The sequence below is a fragment of the Leuciscus leuciscus genome, assembly GCF_965113295.1.
Source record: "Leuciscus leuciscus genome assembly, chromosome: 7".
Taxonomy (NCBI): domain Eukaryota; kingdom Metazoa; phylum Chordata; class Actinopteri; order Cypriniformes; family Leuciscidae; genus Leuciscus; species Leuciscus leuciscus.
In genome coordinates this window covers 16,520,217-16,545,003 of record NC_138731.1, presented here as the reverse complement: position 1 = coordinate 16,545,003, position 24,787 = coordinate 16,520,217, and the positions used below count along the sequence as shown (strand labels likewise).

Sequence of the window (24,787 nt, the reverse complement as noted above, 5' to 3'; positions counted from 1 at the left end):
CCTTGTGTTCACCAAACCCATCTAGTGTGTTTGCTGCCAAAAAGCTCTGTGTTAGTCTCATCTGACCACAGAACCCTGTGTTGTTTGAAGATCCAGTCGTGTCTGACAATTAAATTTGCTGGAATTTGTTTTTGGATGAGCGAGGAGGGTTTTTTTTAAACCCTCCCAAACAACATGTGGGGATGTAGGGGTTGTTTGATAATTTTTTTTTTTAGGCTTTCTGACCCTAAGACTCAACTAATCTCTGCAATTCTCCATCTGTGATCCTTGGAGAGTCTTTGGCCAGTCAAACTTTCATACTCGCCGTGCATTAAGACAGTATAGACACACGTCCTTTTCCTGTCAGATTCATAACATCTTTAGTTGGTTATAACTTCTTAATTATTGCCCTGATGGTCAAAATGGGGATTTTCAATTCTTTAGCTATTGTCTTACAGCCACTTTCTAGTTTGTGATGCTCAACAATCTTTTGCTACGCATCAGAACTATATTCTGTGGTTTTACTCATTGTGATGGATGATTAAGGGGATTTGGCCTTTGTGTTTCCTCATATTTAAACTTCTGTGAAACACGAAGTCATAGCTGGACAGTTTCATGTTCCTAGTCACCCTGGTGTACTAAAAAAGGTAAATATTAATGGGAATATACTTCAGAGATATTTTACTCGTACAAAATTCTAGGGGTTTCAATAATTGTGGCCAACATGTTTTGGAGAAAAACATTTATTTCATAATGTGATTTCCCCCCACTTTCAATTCTTTTACTTCAATGAAAGGTTAGAATTTTTCACATTTTTTGAATGAAAGATCACAAGGATAATCGATGCAGATTTATTTTTTACAGCCAATTTTGATCATATTTACCAGGGGGTTCAATAATTGTGGAGGGCACTGTATAAGCTGCATTACAAGGCATAATTAATGCATTAAAATGCTTTTATGCATTATACATGAAGACTTTAATTAAAGAGTTTTATTTAATAATGATTTTGTAAGAAGTCTCTTATGCTCATCAAAGCTGCATTTATTTGATTAAAAATAGATAAAAACCACTATATTGTTACATTTTTTAAATAAATGTAAATGTATAATAACAGATTTTTATTTGACTGAATTTTAAAATGTAATGTATTCCTGTGATGGCAAAGCTGAATCTTTAGCATCATTACTCCAGTTTTCAGTGTCACATGATCCTTCAGAAATCATTAATATGCTGATTTGCTGCTCAAGAAACATTTATGATTATTATCAATGTTGAAAACAGTTGTGCTGCTTAATATTTTTATGGAAACCATGACACATTTTCAGTAATCTTATATAAAATAGAAATCAATAGAAAATTAAAAAGAACAGCATTAACTTGAAATACAAAGTTCTGTCATGAAACTCTAGATGGCTGATGGTCCTTAACTCAATCTGCTCGCAATCACATTATTCTAGGGCGCAGCTGATTGGTTCCTGCTGATTCAGTAGCCAATGAGTTTCAAATACTCTGTCAGCATTTGCTTTCAGAAACAATCCACCTTCCCCAGCTCCACCTGTATAGATCTTCTACGGGTGATTCATGTAAGTTATATTGTACAGCAGAAGCATGTCTTACTTGCTCACAGCAGTGTGTTGTGTGTTTATTGGCAGTAGCAAGTCCTGTACTTACTCTGCAGACGCAGCAGCAAAAACAGCAGCAGCAGCAGATCTATTCCACCAGACCAAACATTTCAACATTGTCTTACCATTACCATGCCAAATACAAAGAGTTGCCATGACAGAAATTGAAATCTTGTGTAACATTATAAATGTCTTTTATGCCTCTTTTGATCCATTTAATGCATCCTTGCTAAAGAAAAGTATTAATTTCTTAAAAAAAAAAAAAAATGGTACTGACCCCAAACTACAAACAGTAGTGTATGTTGGTAGAGTATATTCCAGGCTCATTGCTGGTGGCCGTGTGCTGACAGCAGTGGGTGGACGGTGCCAGGAATGTGTCAGTCCCTCTGTAAACTCTTCTATCAGCAGGCCTGCATCTGCAGGTGAGAGAAAGCTGCAGCGTCAGCATTAACATGTCCAGTGCAATCCATACTGCACTCCAGCCAACACTGTTCTGCACTGCAGACCTGCACTGGCTCCAGGATCACCCTTGGGCTCGGATCCTCCTCTGACTCAGCTATAGCAGACAGAGGAAAAGTAATGCAAATAGTGTAATGCCACAGGGCCCAGTAATTGGCATTTGCTAATGTTACTTTATAATTAGCAAAAATGGCAGTGCTAAAATGTAATTGCATATGCTTTTAAAACTGTTAGACTTTGTTGAACCCAGGGAGCAGTGGATAGCACGCCTGCAGTGGTGCTCATGCCAGTGAAACACATTCAAATGTGGCTTGCAACATCACATTACACCTCTCTCTCCCATAGAATCTCTCTAAGGAAGCCTCTTTCTAAGGAATACAAACAAACATCAAGCAACATTTATGGCATTTAAATAATGTGGTTTATTTAAGATAGATAACAAAATAGTAAACCATCTGGAACAACAGCATAGCAATGCCCTGGCAACATTTCACACACCCCAACAACCACAGATCAACATCCTAACAATCACTCTAAACACCATAGGAACCACATAGCAAACACTCTACCAATCACTCAGAACACCCAGCAACTGCATAGCAACACACTAACAACCACACAGAACACCCTAGCAACTAAATACAACTGCTCCCAATCCGAGTCCCAATTTGCCTACTTATACTATGCCCTAAAAGTAAGTACTGTTTTTGTGTAGAAAGAGTATACTTTTGAGTGTGTAGCAGAATAGGCATGCTTTGGGACGTACTACATCATAATTGCATCTTTAACGGACAGCTCTGTCACTTAGTTACGTGCATTCTGTCATCGTTTAAACTCCCAGACCTCCAGAACACCCTCTACCAACAGTGTGTCAAAACACTAAGAACCACTCTGAACCGCATGCCCTGGCAACCACCTACGGACACCCTAGTAACCATATATAAATGTCTTAACAAGCACTCTGAACACTGCAGAAACAAACTGCATATTAATGTGCAAACAACCATTCAGAACACTGTAGAAACTGCATGGCAACGCCCTGGCAACCACCTGCACACCCTAGCAACTACATATCAACACCTTAACAAGCACTCTGAATATCATAATAACTACATAGAAATACTCTGGCATTCACCCAGAACACCCAAAAACCTGCATATTAATGTCAATCAATAAAAGCACTGTAGGAATTGCAAAGAAACGCCCTGGCAACCACCCACACACCCTAGCAACCACATATCAAAACCTTAACAAGAACTCTGAACACCATAGCAACTGCACAGCAACATTCTAACAGCTAACCAGAACACCCCAAAAACAGCATATTAATGTGCTAACAGTCACTCAGAACACTGTTACAACTGCATAGCAACGCCCTGGAAACCATCCACACACCCTAGCAACAATATATAAATGTCTTAAGAAGCACTCTGAACACTGCATCAAATGGGAAACAAATGCATGAATGTGCTAACTACCATTCAGAACACTGATGCAACTGCATGGCAATGCCCTGGCAACCACCCACAGACCCTAGCAACCACCTTAACAAGCTGCATACTATTGTACAAACAACCACTCAGGCCACAGAAACCCAAATAGTGAAACCCTGGTAACCACAAACATTGTGCCAGTAAGTTCTGCATGGGAAAGAACCATTTCTTCTAAATTCAACATAAAAGTGTATTGCTCATATTGGCCATAAACTCAAACGGGGAGAGCTTGATGACAACATGAAGACAGTTCTCCTTATGACTGAGTCATATACAGTAATATATTGCATCAGTAAAATGTATTATCATGCCCTGAGCTGTAGGAGGGAGACCCAAACCACATAAAACACAATGGAAAGGCCGTCTGAACTGCAGATCCGGATGGAACCGGATTTTGACTCGCACTCAGACAGATTTTTTTGCTAGCTATCCCTTTCCATTTAAGATGTTACTCAAGGTAATGTTTGCAGACATGACTAAGGACAGCCAGAGACCATCCACACCCAAAACCTCTTGTATTTTGAGCAAGCCCCTGTTTTCATATCCACAGAGTATTCGTGACAAAGCAAACCAAGCCGCCCACATCAAAGATGAGAAGGGAGCGGGTGGGGGTGCATGGCTCACGAAGCATGAAAATCTCTCGCCTCAAGCGGCAGCTAATGTTTAGATATTAGCATATCTTTAATAAGACAATATTTCAGTATCTTTGGGATTAAGGCTCATTGTAAACTTATCTGAAAGGGATCTGTAATGTTTATGGTGCTTTTAAAGTTAAACATGTTCTTTTTTCTTATCTGTGTACAGACAGGATATGTTTTTATATAGGGGATCCTGCTTCAGTGGACAGCTGATATAAACACTAATGTTTATAAAGAATGCAAAAAAAGTTGAAGACAGGGGTGGAAAGGGTCATCGGCACAGTTACATAAGCAGCTCGAAATCTAACTTAGGAAAGACTTAATTTCAACTCTGATCCAATATACTGTAGCGTCCAAAAGACAGAGATCACATGCAAATCTGTGATATTTATTTTTAATTTTTCCTGAAATAAAATAAGATATTTTTTAAATGCCGTCATGGTAAATGGTAAAGTTTTTTTTATTAAAATTATGTTTACCGCATATAATGCAAGGATCCAAGTCTCTTAATTTCAAGAAGACAAATAATAAATATATTTTGGTTGTTTTATATTTAATACATTATAAAATGAATGATATTTGACATGGACTGAAAGAATGTCCGACATCTCGCGTGCGTCCTGACGCGGAATATTTAGAAAGGCCAGGAAGCCTGTTTACAGTAAATCACTACTGTAAATAACTGCTGCCTGACAGGGCTACGTGCAACACATGGATGCTGGTCGTGAGGACGTGCTATTTTTTTTTCCATAACAAAAGGTTTGCATATCTGTATTTTGGAAGCTCTTTAAGCCATGTTCCCTCATTGAAGCAAATCAAACAGGTCAAACACAGGTCATCATTTAAAGCTTTGGTTTAGTGTTTCAAAGAATCTCAAGGACAGTCAAGTCCAGTTCACACCAAGAATGATAACTATAAAGATAATTATAACAAATAATATTAGCATCCATGCATTATTTTCATTATAAGCAGTGCAGTTTTGTCATCTGCAGTTTTAAATGCTCAATCCCTCAAGGTGGATTCCAACCTGGTCCTATCAAGCTGTACCTAATAAAGTGGCCAATGAGTGTATTTATATTTTGAGCGAGGAGAGACATATATTACTTCATGGGAGCGGGCAGTTCTTTTGGTGCAGTTTGCTTGTCACATTTCTGATTGGTGAGGTCTGTATGGTCTGAATGAGATTTTTTTGCAGAATCATGGGTAATGCAATTTTTCATGTTAAAGATGATTATTTTAAAATAAAATGCAAGGCTGATGTTTACTTCAAAAGCATATACCATTGATTAACAACCTCCTAGCTCACAGTAGGTCAGTCATGAAAGGTTTATAAGTTAGCTTTAATTATGTTATTACCAACGTTATTATCATCATCTTAACCGTACACACACCCATTCGCCGTTCAAACAGCTCCTTACATCTACACCTTTATGGTCAGATCACGTGATTTCCAGTAAGGCTGGCTGATGGTGTTGTGTTTGCTCATTGTAAATGTAGATTAAGTTGGAATTCAGGTTAATAAAACAAACTACGGCGCAGGAGCTGCCCATGCCAAGCTAGTGCATCTGGTTCCCAGATGAGTTCTGCAATACCACTGGACCTGGTACCATCTACCACGTCTATATCCCGTTTCCTAAATGCGATTTAACTTGTTCTTATTTGTTTACAAGTCTGCACACACAGTTTCTTCCGAAGTAAGTGTTTCCTCGAGCACAAAGGATATGCGAGTCGGGTACTTTAATAAGTTACAGGAAAGCTGAGGCGTGATCGGAAGTCATAAATCAGGAAAACTGTGACAGTCATTCAGAAACTCGAACAGTGGTTCTGCAAACATCATGGTCTAAAGTGCAATAAACCCACAATATCAGTCCCAGAAGTGTTTCTGTGAATTCTACTTTAGTACACTGTAGACAATATGTACTCTAAAACATCATAATGACCTGTGTGTTCTGAAATGAAGGGGGAAAAAAAAGTTATTTTCAGGACATCACGGCCTCATCACAACCCCATCCAGAAATTCCCATCTGTTTGCATGGAAATTACCATTCTTTTTTCGCATGATCCACATAAAAGCACTTTATTAATCTGAGGTTTGACTTCATAGGAAAGTCTTTGTGTTGCATGTAAATCTATATTTAAATATAGGAGACCCAGTTAAGATGATGCAAGTCATGGTTCACATAAATACTTGACCTGCTCTATTAATCTCTAATGCCAGCTGAAGGCACAAAGAAGGTAGTGAGTACGTGTGAGAATAGCAGACTGATGGATTTGTTCTAATGGTGTCAGGAAGGGCAGGGACAATGCAAATAATAACAGTAACCGTATTACTGTGCAAGTATAAATAAGATGCTTATAAACTTTTAAGACTAGAAAACCTTTTTTTTTTCACATCCGTTGTTATTTAGGTCAAAGGATAGGCCTGTGTGTCAAATCAAACACTAGCCTACAATATCAACTCCAATTCATGTCCCTTATAGTTAAATGGCGACTAAATTCAATATTTATCCCAGTGTTTGTTTCATGGCTGAGAAATCATGATAATCCCACTGTTGTTTATACATTTAAAGCTACAAAAGGCTATGTAACTTTTGTCCAATTATTGGTTAAAAATTAAAACTGCATGTCATAAGTCAGTCTTGTGGAAATATTTTGTTTTGGTTCTTCTCTGGGGTTCGAGAAACCAATGTAAACAGGACATCTTATCAGAGCGGATGGACAAATAAATAATGGATTTTTGTTTTTACAACCGGTGATTCACGGAGATTTGTCGTTTTTAATGGTCCATGGTTAATTTGTCTTGTACGTTGTGACAATAAACTTGCAGCTTCGCACTACAGACAGTCTGAACTATCTTTCTCTACAGACATGATGACGTGAAGCACTTCGTGCGAAATCCGTCCCGACAGCTTTAAAATAAAAGCTTCATTATACAATAACACAACAGAATAGACTAAGTGTATATGGGTAAAGTAAAGATATTATACGATTTTTTGCACTCTATCATTAGCCTACTATCATTTTATTAATTTGTTTTTATCAAAAAGTTACATTTGTACATTTTCCTGTTTAAAGGGGTGGTTGATTATGATTTCACTTTTCTAACTTTAGTTAGTGTGTAATGTTGCTGTTTGAGCATAAACAACATTGCAAAGTTCCAACGCTCAAAGTTCAAAGCAAAGGAAGATATTTGCTTTTAAAGAAATCGTTTTTTTAAGGAATACAACAAACGGCTGGTAGGGACTACACCCGGGTTAGTGACATCACTAACCCTAAGATTAACATAAACCCCGACCCCCGGAAAACAATATAGATTATCATGACAGAATATGCTAATCAATGACTAGAAGAGTTCTCCACATCAGCTGCATAAATTCATAAACTAATCATTCATATATGTCCTGTTGCATTCTACATGTTGTCACTTCTTCTTGAGTCACTCTATCATTGTCTAACTCCGGTTTGAACATAAAAGGCTAAAAGTTTTTGAAATGTTCAGTGCATGTGTGTGTGAGGTAAAAGGAGACAAGCTGTTGAACTTTTAACATGCTATATAAAAATATCTGTGGGGTAAAACTTACCATACACACTCTAGGGACATCAGAGACTTATCTTACATCTTATGAAAAGGGCATTATACCACCCCTTTAATACTTTTCCATACTGGAGGGCCTATGCAGTTCATGTTTACTTTGTATTAAACAATTTTGGTACAGTTCCACATGACATCCGATGTCAAATTAGGTGCATGTGTTGACAATGTTTGATCCCTTAGTAGGTCAGTGTTGAGGTATTGTCAAATAGGTTGGTTTACCACAGTCATTTTCTGTAAACACGGAAAACTTACATTTACTTGCACGCTGCTGCTCGTCTTGTGTAACGTGACACTGGGTATTTTCTTCAGTGCTGGTTAAAACATCATGTAACTCTTGGATATCTCCTCCTTTAATGACTTGATGTCATTTCAACAGGCTAGCACGCGATAGGGAATAGCTGAGATGTTTTTGTGACATTGCAAAAGCGCTGTTGGAAACCAAGCCTGTCTGTGATGCTGCTGAAGGGCTCTTGGCCACCAGCCAACAACCAGCGTCTCTCTCAATCTCAAAAACAAAACAACAAGCGCGCGCACGTAAAGTAACAGCAGTGACGCGAGCGCCATCTAATGTCGCATCTTCGAATACATACAGAACAGATGTGACGTTAAACGCATTTGAGATATTGAGGCCAGGATAAGGCCTTAGTTCAGTTAGGACATTTATGTAGCTTTTATAAATGTGCCTTAGAAAAAAGAAAAGAAAGAAAGAAAAAAAAACCTTTTTACTGGTGTGCATCTTGAGACAAAACGATGGCACAGACATATTTAAGATATGCTAGTTGATTTCAGTTAAAACAGCTCACATGCATTTTAGTCTGGGACAAGGCTTAAGGCTTGTCTGTGAAACCTGGGGGTAAATATATGTGTACACGTGATTTTACACATGTAGTACTATTAATTGTGTTATACATAATTATTAGAATACAATAAAAAATAGGCTATGTGATCCCACAGTTTCAAGCTTAACATCTTAGGTTTGGCGTAATGACAAGATCCTAGGAGCTGCTTTCACAGTGATATGATTTTTATTTTTTTTTACAGATTAAATTTTTTACTAACATTTCATTCATAAGATAATGTTCACGCAAAGACGAAAGAAATCAAACAATTAGCTCCCTCTGGTGTACATTCACAGTTCATTAAAATAGATTGTGCAATTAAAAACATCTAATTTACAAAACACAAATCACTCTCATACTGACAGATAGCAACATACAGTTCATGAATTACATATTTTACGGAGGTTTCTTTCAGCAGCTTCCAATAACTGGTTGTTGACATCATGACATTGCACTCACTGAAAAGGGCCATATATATATATATATATATATATATATATATATATATATATATATATATATATTTTTTTAAATTTTTACTATTTAATGGTGTCATAAAATTACTGGTAATTACTTTATTTAAAGTCTTTATAACTTGGCCACCTTATTGGTCACCAACTTTATAGCTAAGTCACCATTTATTGAGTCCTGAAGAGTGACAAAATCTAATCTACAATCTCTTGAAAATGTTGCCAATCAGGACATGAACGGGAAGTAAGCCTTCAAGGAATTTTTAAAAAGGGAAGTTTTACCTCCAACTATAAATAGATGTGTATCGTTTATGTGAAGCTACTTCCTCAGTCATGTGTGATGCATCCATGTTATTGCAAGAGAGATTACCAGCATTAATAAACATAAAATAAGTTAATATGCAGCATAGAACATGTCAAAATAGTGGAACATACATGGAATATTTATATTTTTAAAAGTCCATTTGTCACACTCCAGGACTATTGAAACGAATCAGCAAAAAGTTGATCAAAAGTAGTGGAAAAACTGGGTGACCATCTAAACAAACACTTTCTCTTATTAAAATGAGAAGATTTTCAGTCTAAAATCTTGATGTTGAAAAAAAAAAAATCATGTCCATTTGTGAACATACCAAGTGACAATGTTCATAGCTGCGTCATATTTGAGTTTGCCACAAGCGGTGGTAATCCCATACAAATTAATTTATTATATTAGTAAATTGATGTACTGGCTTTTAGATGCATTTCTTGAATAAACACATGTGAATGTAATGTTTCTGCACAATCAATCAGTGAATGCAGGATTATTTGATCCACACAAAGCCCATTTGTGTCCCAAAGTTGAGTCCATCTCTTACATGTGAGAAGAATAATTCAGGATGGCATGAAGTGCACAGTGTGGATTCAGACTGATGTGGGATCCTGATGTCCTCGATGTGTGCAGGTTTAATCCCACCTCTCTCCAGCAGAATTCTAAAAGACAAAGCATGATTGGTTGGTTGACATGATGCAGTTTAATAGATGCAAGATAAAGTAACGTTCTTAGAATTATCTTAAAGAAAAAAAGTTAAATTTTTTATTATTTTTTTTATTATAATAAGCTTCATTTTAATAGCGCAAGCAACTTAAAGTGCTTTACATAGTTAAACCAACCCTGACACAGTGTTATTTTAGTATTATTGAGATCACAGAGAGCAACATAGTGTCGGTCCAGATTCGGCCCACATCTGGTACAAACGGCCCAGGAGTGACTCTATTTTGCTGTCTGGGATACTATTATAGGGTTTATTACTATTTTTCTATAAGATTTTATTTTAATATTCTGCTTTTTAATTTTAATTTAATGAAATGAAATTAAAACGAGAAATGTTTAATTTCAGGTACATTTATTTTATTTCAAGTAATGAACTTTTTTTTTTTTTAAGGATTTAGTTTCAGTTTTAGTTAACTATAATAACCCTGTGAAATCTAAGAGGAGTGAAGATTACACTTCAGAGTATATATGTTAAAAGATCAAATCAATGAAAAGTCTACCATTGGAATTAATGCTGGCCCACATTACAAGATTTTTAAACTCTTATCAGATTTTCAAAATGCGAGAGACCAAACATGACAATAAAAAAACTCAGATTTACAGTAACAGTTTTGTTCCTATAGTGTGTGAAGTGCCGCGATGTGACCAGGGGTGCGTCTCAATCAGTTCCTTAGCTTCCTAGCTCGTGAATCAGTATATCCTGTAGATGAATTTGGCGCTGGTAAGCACATTAAGGAAGCTGGCTCACTACACATCGGGACACCGATGACTTTTTTCTTGATGACTTGTCCAGTGACATGACAACATCCTCATTGTACAACATCACTACTGGTATTTAGGAAAAACATTAATTTTGTATGTTATTTAAAGTACAATAATGATAAATACTTTGCTTGTTACATATATACGTGCAACATTTCAGCTGTAAATACATTTTAAATATTAGCTAGATTATGTTCATTACCTGTCTAGAGGTGTATGTTTATGCTTAATTATAATTAAATAATGGTTTGTATTTTAGAAAACATCTATCGCATGTCATTATGTGCAGTGAGTTGGCTCACATGATTTAAGTTTCGTGCTTCAGAATTTCCGTTAAGGGAACATAGTGAACATCGATGCTCCCTGGGTTTCACGGTGCATTGTTGGACTTTATTTTTTTAGAATTTAGAATTTGATTGAAAGGAGACCCTTGAGATGTAACATCTCATTTTCGAGGGGGTCCCATTTTTTTAATTATTATTATTTATGAAAATTTTTTAGGGAGCGAAAGTTTCAGTGCACTGGAAGGATTTTGAGATTGAGACAGCCCTTCAAATCGCCAACTCTCTGATCAGTGCCCTGACTACTGAACTAGGGAGCTGATTGAGACACAGCTCAAGACAGCACAACACACACTAACAGATTCAATCCACAAACAACCAGAGTCCCAAATGTAAACACTGGAAATCTCACAAAATCTCTTGCGGTCAAATGTGACTTTGGTGTTAAACAAACATGGCAGACGACGGGCAGTAAGATAATGATGTTTGGACTGATTTTGTGTTAGGTTTGGGCGAAGTTGTGTTATTGGAAGAAGTCCTTGTCTTGGGTATCGTTTCATTCCACGTGATAATCTACAGAGTGCCTGCGAGAACAAAAGAACTTCTGATCTTAAATATTCAACATGTTGGAAATTTACGGTTTGAGATCTGTGCGACCCAGATGTTTTTCCGAGCAGATTCAATCACTCTTAATACACATCACACAACAGGAAAATCAATAAAATAATCTGTAGACCCATCAAGATAATCAGGACTTTATCTAGGATTGTCGGAAGGGAAGAATTGGGCCCAAAATCGGTGTGATTATCTTGTAGTGTGTGGGTGCCTTTAAGCCGGGCTCAGACTACAGGAGTTTCAGGAAGATTTAGGCCTGATTTATGCCCTCCCGACATTCTGAGAAAAAATAGTGTCCAGGGCATCAGGCGGTTCTATTTTTCCGAAAATATATTTCCCATATATGAATGGTCAATATATTAAATGGTTTAACAGTATATTTGAAAATACACAGATTAATATGTTGTGTTAATATATTACAATATATTGAATAATACATAAGGAATTGACGCTTTTCATATATTGAAAAATCTGTGACAATATATTTACTAATATATCATAATGTATGTGATTTTATATTCAGTTATATTCAGTATATTCATAATATATAGATGTATATGTGATCAGATATGGTACTACTGCATGTGTAATATATTGCATTTAATATATAATGTTATACATTTCTTATATTGTTTTAATTATTTACATTATAAATGTTTCATATTTTCAAGCTAGCTGACAACAGCACAAGCACATCTGCATGTACTAAAGTATTTAACCAAGAGACTATCACTTTGCTGAGGAATATACAGCCATTACTTTTAAAATATAGAAATTATAGTCTTGATGGTTTTAGGCCAATTGTCATCCGAACCACAGGCTCTAATCTTCAGCACAACAGTAACCCCAAAAACTCACACATACCAGAAAACCTTTTAAATAAAAAAATAATAGAGCAATAATCTCCCCCTATATTAATATTGAGCAAAACACATTAAATAACACTTAATTTTAACATTTGCTCTCCTTTAACAGTCAGAAGCAAAGCATGCTGGGAACTAGAAATCTGTTGTAACTCATTCCGTGAATGTGTGTGTGTGTGTATATATATATATATGTGTGAACATACATTCACATTTATATGGGAACTTGTATGTGCAATATATGTAAACAATAAAGGATAAAACTTTGTAAATATAACATGTAATGCTGTTTTTGTCTTCATTTATAAATATTTTATATTCATTAATATATAGCCATACATGGTCAATGCATATATTGCAGTATATTGAAAAATATAAGCACGGAAAAGTATTATGTAATACATTGCATTATATTTTGCAGTATATTCCCATATATAACAATAATAAACAATCCAATCTAATATATTTTTGTTCCGTAGGGGTGCCGTTTAGTTTACATCCACTTCCCTGTGAGGTACTAAATCAGGCATTATAATCTTAAGAATATCTTGTAGTGTGTGATGTGCCACGATTTTCAAATCTTGTTGTGTGTGCAGGTTTGAGATCGGAAAGAAGACAATCGGTGAAGATTGTCCTTATGTGCATGATGCAATGTAGTCTGTAGTCTGAGCCCGGCTTTAGTCTGCATACATGTGTGCGTCCACTTTCCCCTGGGAAATCATCAGTATTTGTTTCTGCTAATATTCTAACAGTGATATATTGCCTTTTACATAAATCACCTTCATTCTTGAGGTGTTCATTACTGTGAGTCACTTCAGGGAATGACTTGACCTACGTGAGTGACACAGAGGACTGAGGGATCAATAAAACAGGTCTCTGGAGAACAGTTGAAGTCAAACCAGGATTCCGCTGGTTGACCTTTGACCTTTACCTGGTTGCGAGTCTGATGTCGACATAAGGTGTAGATGAGTCCATGTTTCTAACACAGTCTGGGTGTATGGCGTGAAACTCTCCGGCCGAATCTTTCTCCAGAGTAAAGCAGCATGGCCCAACAGAAGGCCCGATCACACACACAATGTCTGCAGGACTGCTGCCAAACTCTGACACCATGGCATTCACTGTTGACATGGCAATTCCCATTAGGGTCCCCTTCCAGCCTGGGACACACACAAGAAATACCAGATAAACACTTGTTCCATTATGCTATAGCTGGTCACATCATTTCTGGCATAGATGTTGTGTATAAACACAGAAAATGATTATACTGTTTGTATCTAACTCTGAAATTGCATGAACAAGGATTATGCAAGCACAGCACTGAGAAAAACTCAATTACATTAACCCTTCACGGAGGACTCCAATTACTGAATTTCACATAAAACACATTGATTTATATGTCTGTCAGTCAAAATGCACTAATTTGGAACAGCCTGCAATGCCATCACGCAGATGAAACTTGAGTCGCGCTTATTATATGATGACATAATATACTTTTGTAAATAATGTACTTTCATTTAATATACGTGTGTATTGTATATAACGTGTTTATATAAATATTAAATTATTATTCATTTAAATCATGTAAATTGTGATTTTTGAAAGCGCTAAACTGAGTGATAAATGTCTGTTCTGATGTCTAATATGAAATTATTTTTTTCTTGATAACATATTGAAAACATATTATTGAATATAACATACTGTATAATTATAGCATTTCGGTTAGATATGTATTTTATCTTGGTTAACCATAATCATGATAATTGCACTGTAACTGTCGAGTCTCATGCACTTTATACCCCTCAAACAACCATGTTCAAAACTATGGAAGCCTGTTGAAACTATAATTCTTATGATCTTTAAAACTCTTGCAGTAAATGTTTATGCTTAAATGCTTGAAATTAGTTTAGTGCACAAATATTAATTGCCTACATATAAATGTATTATTTTTATTTACAAAACTTTAAATAAGAGTCTGACAAAGCCTGACATATGAAATAATAGTAAGAATATATATATATATATATATATATATATATATTTATAAATATATTTATATTCTTACTATTATTTCATATGTCAGACTTTGTCAGACTCTTATTTAAAGTTTTGTAAATATTAATTTATATATAACAGAAATCTAAACAAAGTTTGCATAAAGTGTTTAATGTTTTGTGTATGTTTTATGTCCCTTGTATGATAAAGCAGAATATAGATTGAGGAGGATAGAACACATTACTTTTATTCAGAGACCCAAATTGAGCAAAAATATGCAGTTTGGTGGAGATGTTGTTATTTATACTGCCAAAAAACTCAGATTTGTAATTGTAATTTAAATAAATTAGATTTTTATTAGAGGATTGTCACAATATCAGTGGTCACTCTATACTTTATATCTGTAAGGTGACAAATAAGCTCAATTAAACTGCTTGAGCCTCAACTCATTTTCACTGCGTTTATTTTATTCAAGCTACTTTAGTACTGGAGTGAAGTGCAATGACCGGTGGGTAAATTTCCTTCTCCACTTCCAGTGAAGTGATATTATTCTCTTATTCCTTTTATGGCGTTCGCAGTGCCATGCAAATTACTACAATGAATGGAACGCATTTTTGAATTGAATCACTATAAGTTTATGCAGAACTAACCATAATAATATCAATTACATTATTATTGAGTGTATTTAGGTGAGTTAAACCTGTCTTATTGAAAAAATTTCATATTTCACCCTAAAATCAAAAGAACGAAAGTAGAAATTATATATATTTTTTAAGAAAATCAAGTCTATTTGTAGGAGCATTGCATTGTGATGAGACTAACCTGCATGTGCCACTCCAATGACCTTTCTCACGGGGTCAGTGAAGAGCAATGGCATGCAATCGGCCCCTGGAGCTGCTATGACAACTCCCACCTGATTGGTCACCATCCCGTCGTAACTGTCGGGGGCCGCTTTGCCCATCACCCACACATCACTGGCATGATTGCACTGAAGTCAATAACACATGCAATATGTAGAAAATGTTTAGTGTGAAAGATCAATGAGTGAGCCAGAACTTCTTTGGCAGAATGGAGAAATGCAGTGGTATGTGTTTAAAGTTATGATATGCTGCTTGCTCTTAGACTGACTTCCTCATATTTTCTTTGTGGTAAAGTACCTTTATGAGGTTGAACTGCTGAGGGGTAAAGCCAGCCTTCAGGCCGAGCCGGCGCAGGTTCTCGGACACCACAGCTCTGGAGTCTTTGCGCCGAGGGTTACAGAAGAGGTTCAGTGAGCTCAGGGTGCTGATGTAGGAGATTCCTCCAGTACGAGTGGTGAAGCCATGACCAAAGCAGTCTGTGAATGAGAAGGAAATAGATATATCAGCTGCTTCTTTGTCTCTGCTTACTCTTAACTTTCACACCACCAACACTCGCTGGCTGTGTTTCCTTCACTATCTGTTCCAATTATCCATTAATCCCACAAAGCCTAATTGAACAAATTTAACACATGAATTTCTAAGGCCTCTAAATGATCAACATTATCAAAACTTTGCTGGGAAACCTGTTGTACACAATCTACTGCATGCCTTCTGACCACAAAATAGTTTATACTTTCTCAGGAAGGCGAAAAAAAAAAAAAAGAGGCTTTTTAGTGTAATTGTAAAAATGTTGAAAAAAACTCTTCAGGTTGTGTTACACGTGTCTTTTTGCATTAAAATATTTTAAAACGTAATAACTTTTATATTGTTTGAATATTTTTGAATGAACACTTACTGGACTGAAGCATCTTAGGTTTACTTGATTATACATACATAATTAAAAAAAGAAAAAATCTTAAAATGTATGTATCAAATATGATACAACAGGCTTTTGGGGAGCATTTATTTGTTCATCTGTCAATCATCATTGTATTGCATTGCATTATATATTTAGCATACACTGATTTGATCATAAAACTATTTAAATATCATCTTAAAATAAAGTATAGAGTGACCACTGATATTGTGACAATCCTGTAATAAAAATCTAATTTATTTAAATTACAAGGTACATTCAATCTGAGTTTTTTGGCCATAAAAATAACAATATCTCCACCAAACTGCATATTTTTGCTCAATTTGGGTCAATGAATAAAATGATGTGTTCTTTCCTCAATATGAGCTCCATATTCTGCTATATCATACAAGGGCCATAAAACATACAAAAAATATAAAACTCATACGCAAACATTGTTCAGATTTTTTTTTGCAATTTTTTTTCTATTTTTGTCGATTTTAAATGAATCGTTCCATTAAAAAAATATAGTTTTTCTTACTATTATTTAATATTTCAGGATTTACAGTTTAAATAATAATAATAATAATAATAATATCAATAATTAAATGTAATAATACTATGAAATAATAGTTAGATTTCTTTAAAAAAATAAAAATAAACGGTTCCATTTAAAAAATATGTTTCTTATTATTTCATATGTCAGGCTTTACAGATTTAATCATAATAATAATAATACTTTTATTAATAATTTAAATAGCATTTTATTTAGTTTTATAAATAAAAAATATAAATTCGTATGTAGACAATTTATAAGTGTAACTTAACTAATTTCAAACATTTAAGCATAAGCATTTACAACTAAAGTTTTAAAGATAAAAATAATAATAAATTCACTGAAAATTTGTAACTGTATTAGCCTACTGCATATTTATTATTCCAAATTAAACTATGCCAGCCCTCAATCTCATATAGTTCCTGTTTTGTAGACAGTGAACATAACTTTCACATTTTTACTATATCACTAGTTCAATAAAAAGCATGCAAAGTAAATCATAATGAATAGTACCTACTTAAGTATAACCTCAAAGTTAAATACGCGTATAATGTGATTATGAAGACGAACACCGCCAACCTGAAATTACAGAAGACCCGAGAAGTGTAATATCTCCTTTGACCGCTGGGAGGCGCTGAAGAAACGTGCAGAGCTCGTGTTTAGCGTCAGCTGCCTGCTGAGTGCTGATGTCTGTGTGTGTGCAGATACCCATGGGACACGAGTCACAGGACACACTGTCATACATCATACTGTACTCAAAACTATATGCAGAAGTGAAGAGGAGCTCCTGGTAGACCTGAAACAATGCTCTCCCGTGGCTCGAGGTCATGATCTTCACATTACTAATGTCCTCTTTGTCTATAGCCTGTTTGAATGAGTATAACGAGGCAGAAAGAGAGCTTTTGCACAGGACCTGTGGGGAATTGCTGAAACCGATAAACATCTCCAGAACAGAGCTTCTTGGAAATCTGTCAGTCCCCACGGAGCTCTCTGGATCCGCTATGACGAAGACCGGTTCCTGTGAGCCATTCCCGGTCAGTGCACAAAACTTGCTGATGCGCCTTTTCACACAGATGTCGTATTCTGAACTGCGGATATGTGTGAGATCCACTAGAGTAACTGCAGACATTATCGCACACAGACACGCTTGCTTCGCTCTCACGGGAATGGAAGTTATGTGGACGTGCAAACATACCACACCTGGTTATATGAGTTACAAACGAGGAACTTTTTTTTATTTACCCCGAAAATAAAATTTCCTCTGTCCCAATCACTTCCGGAAAAGAGTGTAGCGCCGCCCTCAGTGGAAACTCCTCACCAGACGAGCGCCTCATGCACAGCCATTGATTTATTTCTCACGCGACGTATGATAGACATTTCTCAGACACAGAATTTCCAGTCACATGCTACAGTTTGATGATTTTCATTTTACCCGTTGTCTGGCTGTTTTTTAGACATGCAGGCTGTCAGATGAGATTTCCTCATAAACTTCCACATTGAAGAGTGTTCTGAGACTTAACTGACATTGTCAAAGAACCTTGCATTGTGCCCATAAGAGTATAATATATATATATATATATATATATATATATATATATATATATATATATATATATATATATATATATACATACACAGTATATACACACACACACACACACACACACAAACTTTTATATTAGATGCAGTACAACGTGGCTAAAGGCGTACCAGGGTAAAGGCACATTTGACTTCTCTTTTAAACAATTAGATGGCACAAAAATTCAGCTTGGCACTTTTCTTAAAGGTTTAGAGTTCACCCAAAAATGAAAATTATTCCATAATTCACTCACCCTCAAGCCATCCTAGGTTATGACTTTTTTCTTTCAGCCAAACACAATCAGAGTTATATTAAAAAATAATTTGGCTCTTCCAAGCTTTATAATGGGAGTGAAGGAGAGTGCCTGAGTTTTTGAAGCGCAAAAAAGCACATCCATCCATCATAAAAGTAATCCATAAGGCTCCAGGGGGGTAATAAAGGCCTTCTGTAGCAAAGCAATGGGTTTTTGTGAGAAAAATATCCATATTTATAAACTTTATTAACTATAATCAATGGCTTCTGGTAACGGCTGTACACGAGGCTAGGTCTAGTTCGGAAGAGTTACCTCTGACCTGACGCTTGATGTAGGATGTAGGAGTAGCATAAGCTTAGGTGAGAGTAGATGCCTCTCGCGGTTCAAACAAACAGGGCTGGGCAACAAACTCAAGTTCCCCTGACATTTCTCTTTAAAAATTCTCGTTTTAAACCGCTTCTGCAGTCGTCAATGCGTCATGCGTCGGGTCAGAGGTCACTGTTCCGGCCAGAACTCACCTTGCGTACGGCCGTTAGTTTATAAAGTTATAAATATGGATATTTTTCTAATAAAAATGCATCGCTTCGCTTTAGAAGGTCTTTATTAAACCCCTTTAACCTTTAATGCCCCTTTAATGTTGTGTCAAATGGTCTGTTGAAGCGTTTAGTGTGGTGTGCTGTATGTTGTGTTCTTGTCACATTCAGCTTCCAGCCTCTACCGCTGGCTAGCTCATGCGAAAAGAGAGCAGTGTGCGTAAGTCTCCCCTGCCAGTACATAGCCTCTCCACAGACAAGCCCTATGTAGTGCCTCCTCGTGGTGACATGCGGCATGCCAGTCCCACCGGCGTGTGGATAAACCCTGATCTCCATGAACAGACCCCCAGCTATGGGTCAAATAGTCTCACAGCCATCAGACAATGGCTCACCGCCAGGCCCAATCCGGAGTGGAGCCCCTAAGGCGGTAAGAATGTCTACTTGTCACCTTTCCGGCAACTCCTGCAGCCAAGCCAGGTGCCAAATGTCGTTCCTCGCACTCCTTTGGACCCCATTAGCGAGGCCGAGAGGGGGATTCTGACGAGTGGGCAGCCCAGGATCTCCGTACACCGTGTCCAGGCTATGCGTCCTGGAGAGGCCACTCCAGTATCGCTGCTCGCAGCGACAAAAACAACACGGGAGGCAGCAGTTACGAGTGATAAGTCCAGAGTGAATTGGCGTACACTCAGACGCTACGGGTTGTCTCCAACGGTGGGAGGGATCATTGAAATCCTACTGGTCAGCTACCGCCCGCCTCAAGCTGGGCAGCCCCCAGCCAGTAAGGTGCTGACCCGCCACAGTCAGCCTGCTTCATTGGTTGCTTGGAGAAGGGAACAGACCGACAAGCAGACTGAAAACTTTGCACCAGGCAAAGAAAGAAAAAAGCATTACCACCTATCTTGCGACTTGCAAGCTAGAATGTCAGGACTATGTGCCCTGGCTTCTCCAAAGACCTTGATCAGGTTGATGACTCCAGAAAAACAGCAATCATCAATCGTGAGCTCTTGAGGCTGGACATTGACATCGCTGCACTACAGGAGACCAGACTCCCTTCAAATGGGAGCATCAGGGAACAGGAGTACACTTTCTTCTGGCAGGGAAAGGAACCAGACGAACCAAGACTGCATGGTGTTGGATTTGTAGTCAGAAACTCTCTGCTATGATCAGTCGGACTGCCAGCAAAAGGTACAGCCCGTATCCTGTCCCTTCGCCTCTCAACCTCCACAGGCCCAGTGAACATCCTGAGTGACTATGCTCCTACACTCAGCTCTCCAGCCGAGGCCAAGGAAGAATTCTACGAGAAACTTGTGAACATCATTAAAGGAATTTCCCCCACCGAACAACTGTACGTGCTTGGGGACTTCAACGCCCAGGCGGGAAATGACTGTGACTCCTGGCCCCACAGTATTGGTCATTTTGGCATTGGCAGAATGAATGAAAACGGACAGAGACTGCTTGAGCTATGCTCCTACCATGACCTCTGCATAACTAACACATTCTTCTCCACCAAGCCCAACCACAGGGTATCCTGGCGACACCCTTGGACACATCCCATCACTGGCATCAGCTGGACCTCATTATCACCAGAAGAGCCTCACTGAACTGTGTTCTCATTACACGCAGCTATCACAGCGCTGACTGTGACACCGACCATTCACTGGTTTGCAGCAAGGTGCACCTTCAACCGAAACGGATCCACCGATTGAAGCAGAAAGGACACCCACGCATCAATACAGCAAGGACAACAATCCCAGATCTGTGTGAGCGATTCGCTGTCTCCATCACAGAGGCCCTCAGAAATTGCCCAACGGGCAGCGCAGAAGAAAGATGGAATCATATCCGTGACGCAATCTTAAATTCTGCCGTGGACACCTTTGGGAAGAAAGAGAGGCAGAACCCGGATTGGTTTGAAGCAGGAATTCTGGAACTTGAGCCAGTCATCGCAGCCAAGAGAGCAGCTCTGATCAGCTACAAAAGGGAGCCATCAGAGAAGACGCTCGCAGCTCTCAGGAAAGCCAGAAATGATGCCCAACGGATTGCTCGACGCTGCGCCAACGACTACTGGTTAAATCTTTGTCAGTGAATCCAACTCTCAACTGACTGTGGTAACATCCGTGCCATGTATGATGGCATGAAGAAGGCCTTCGGCCCAAGCGTTACCAAGGTCGCACCTCTAAAGTCCTCCTCGGGAGACATTATAACAGATTGGGGCAAACAGATGGAGAGATGGGTGGAACATTACCAGGAACTCTATGGAAGAGAAAACATCATCACTACCTCAGCAGTTGAGAACACCAACCTCCTGCCTGTCATGGATGAACTAGATGATCCCCCTTCTATGGAAGAACTTTGTAAGGCCATCGACTCTCTAGCCTGCAACAAAGCACCAGGCAGCGATGGTATTCTTTCAGAGGTCATCAAGGCTGGGAAGAAGGCCGTTCTTCTTCACCATTTGCATGAGCTCCTGTTACAGTGCTGGGAAGAAGGAGCAGTGCACCAGGACATGCGTGACGCCATCATCATCACTCTCTATAAAAAAAAGGAGACCGTAGTGACTGTAACAACTGCCGTGGAATATCCCTTCTCAGCATAGTTGGGAAAGCCTTTGCCCGGGTAGTACTAGACAGATTACAGTCACTAGCAGAACGCGTATATCCTGAAGCTCAGTGGGGATTCAGAGCAGGGAGATCAACAGTCGACATGATCTTCTCATTGAGGCAGCTACAAGAGAAATGTCGTGAGCAGAGGTGACCTTAGTTCATCGCCTCTATTGACTTGACTAAGGCGTTCGCAATTTACATGGTTCCGCCATGCAAGCGGAAAGACTGAATGCGTCTCCAGAGAGGAAACGGATCTGCTCGTGCACGAGGTTAAAGCGCGCAAGCAGACCATCTACGGGACAAGCCGGATTCCACCATATCTTTATGTCCACAATAATAATCTTTTACATTGTAATCCTTTTATTTTTTTATATTTGCCATGTTTGTGTGCTGCTGTGCGTCCCTGTGTGTGTAATAAGCAGAGTGTACGCACGTTGTGCACCCGCCTATAGGCACATATTATTAATGCGCCCTTTAAATAACAAAAATGCATTTGCTATTTATACATTTTCACGCAGGACGTGAAAATTATAACTGCGGCTGAAAATAGCAAAAAACACTTGCGACGCATTGTGCCGCATTGCACCGGATGTATGATAGGGCCCTAAGACTGTTTATGACCCAAAGGAATTTCACGAGTTCACATCTACATATAATTAGTACAATAAGTTTATGCATATTTGGCGTGCTGTCCAGGGGGAGGCCTCCGAGCTCGGAGTTAGACCCGAACCCAGAGTACTCCCCCCAGTTGGTAAGTGTAGATGGAACTGGAAGTGAGGAGATGGGGTGGAGGAGGGATGCTGACAAACTTTCAATGAACAGAGATAGGTCTGCTGTGAATTTATACTCTGTCATTGAGTTGATTACTGATTAATCTCCAGCTGTGCATAATTTGGTTAATTATCTGAACCTGCTCCTCCCGAACTTTGTTAATAAAACATAATTTAGAGAGAGTTTTGGGACTCACTCAATTCTCATTGAGAAGGACAAATAAACCCTTTCAAAATTATATATATTTTAATATAGAAATATATAGAATTCTATATATAAACCTATTCTATATATAACCACTTGAGAAATGTATAAACATGTATCCAATTTTCCATCTCATGATTTTTCTTTTATAAGGTTTGGCTTAAGTATTAATTCAAACTCTTTTGGATTAATGTTTCAGAATTGCATACTATGCTATGATCACAAGTGTAGCATGTTTGGTATCTATGAACTCCAATTTTCGTTCCCTATTTGTGAACTTACATTACATTTTGCTAACTCTGTGACACATTAGTATTATAAGAATCTTGAATGTTCTTCTCTTAAACACCCAATCAAATTAAACATGCAAATGCCCTGCAAGAACACAAAGAGCCGTACACTTTCCCTCAGAAAGCTTAAGTACTGCTTATAAAGCTCCCACACAGATCCCACTCCCTCTTCCCTCTTGTCTGCATCTTCTGTTTGCCGTTATGTGTGGCCTCTCCGGCCGGCGCAGCCACGCCGTCAGGCCCCAATCTACAACCAGCCGTGCTCATGTCCTCAGAACAGAAATACAGTCTCTGCTGGAAAAAGGCACCGTGGAGAAAGTTCCCACAGAACACAGTAAGCCAGGCTTTTACAGCCCTGACTTCCTCGTCCCCAAGAAGGATGGCGGCCTCAGGCCCATCCTCCATCTGAGATGTCTGAATCGCGCCCTCATGAGATGGCCTTTCAGAATGTTAACTATAAAACAATCCTAGCGCAAATTCTCCCCAGGGATTGGTTTATATCATTGGATCAGAAAGATACATACTTTCATGTCCAAATAGCCCCCCACGACAGACCGTTCTTGAGATTCACGTTTGCGGGGGTGGCATACCAATATACAGACCTTCAAAGTGTGTAGACTCTTTTTCCTTCTGAGACAGACAGGAATCTGCATACTCAACTACCTCAATGATTGGCTGCTTTTAGCCCAATCGGAACAGGAGCTATGCGCCCACAAATCCTAGCTCCTCAGCCATTTGGAGAATCTGGGCTTCAGGGTCAACTTTGGCAAGAGCTCGCTGCTCCCCAGTCAACAAATTTCATTCCTGGGGATGGTCTTCGACTCAGTACAAATGCAGCCTTGGCTCTCACAGGAGCGCACCTTGAAAATCAGGAGCATGTCAACCTCGTTCAAGAAGCTTCAGGTTCAGAAGCTTCTGGGCCTGCTCCACATTCGACCACTTCAGCTCTGGTTGAAGGGCCTTGTCCTACCCCATGCGTGGCGCACAGACCAATACACTCTCAAGGTGACCCATGGTTGCATCAAAGCCTTGGTCCCTTGGAAATCACCCTGCTTTTACCAGGATGGGGTCACGCTGGGCTCGGTTTTCAGAGGAAAGTGGCCATTACAGATGCCTCCAAGATGGGCTGGGAATAGCCTTCGGCTCATGGGTGATTACTATGTCAATTTGGCACACCAACAGCCTAGAAATGATTGCAGTGATTTTGGCCCTTTAAGGAGTTCCAGCCAAAACTCAGTGGTCATCATGTCCTGGTCCGTTTGGACAACAAGACGGTGGATTCCTTTAAAAACCACTAAGGAGGTCTCAGGTCTCACCTTATGCAAAGACTGGCGAGCCATCTCCTCCTATGGGTACAGAGGAAACTCAGCTTAGTGAGGGTGGTTCGCGTGCTGGGCTCATTGAGGAGCAGACATGCTGTCACACGGCGGACCACCCCCCAGCGGAATAGAGACTCCTCCCCCAGGCAGTCAAAGCGATATGGCGCCCCCTTAGTCAGGTGGATGTGGATCTCTTCTCTAAGAAAGAGAATTCCCACTGTTAGATATACTGTACTTCTCAAAGGAAATGGACGCGCTGGCCCAGAAATGGCCTCGTCTGCGC

The 24,787-nt window shown here is 38.6% G+C and overlaps 1 protein-coding gene across 1 annotated transcript; it reads right to left on the bottom strand.

Moving 5' to 3' along the window:
• Positions 1–8,792: 8,792 nt before the first annotated feature.
• On the bottom strand, positions 8,793–18,489 carry lacc1 (laccase (multicopper oxidoreductase) domain containing 1). The gene is made up of 5 exons (XM_082175063.1): positions 17,535–18,489; positions 15,802–15,980; positions 15,467–15,632; positions 13,584–13,809; positions 8,793–10,070 (listed from the first exon to the last, which is right to left on the bottom strand). Exons 1-5 carry the CDS (start codon positions 18,082–18,084, stop codon positions 9,902–9,904), a joined length of 1,290 nt encoding a protein of 429 aa, XP_082031189.1. The 5' UTR covers positions 18,085–18,489; the 3' UTR covers positions 8,793–9,901.
• Between the last annotated feature and the right edge of the window lie 6,298 nt (positions 18,490–24,787).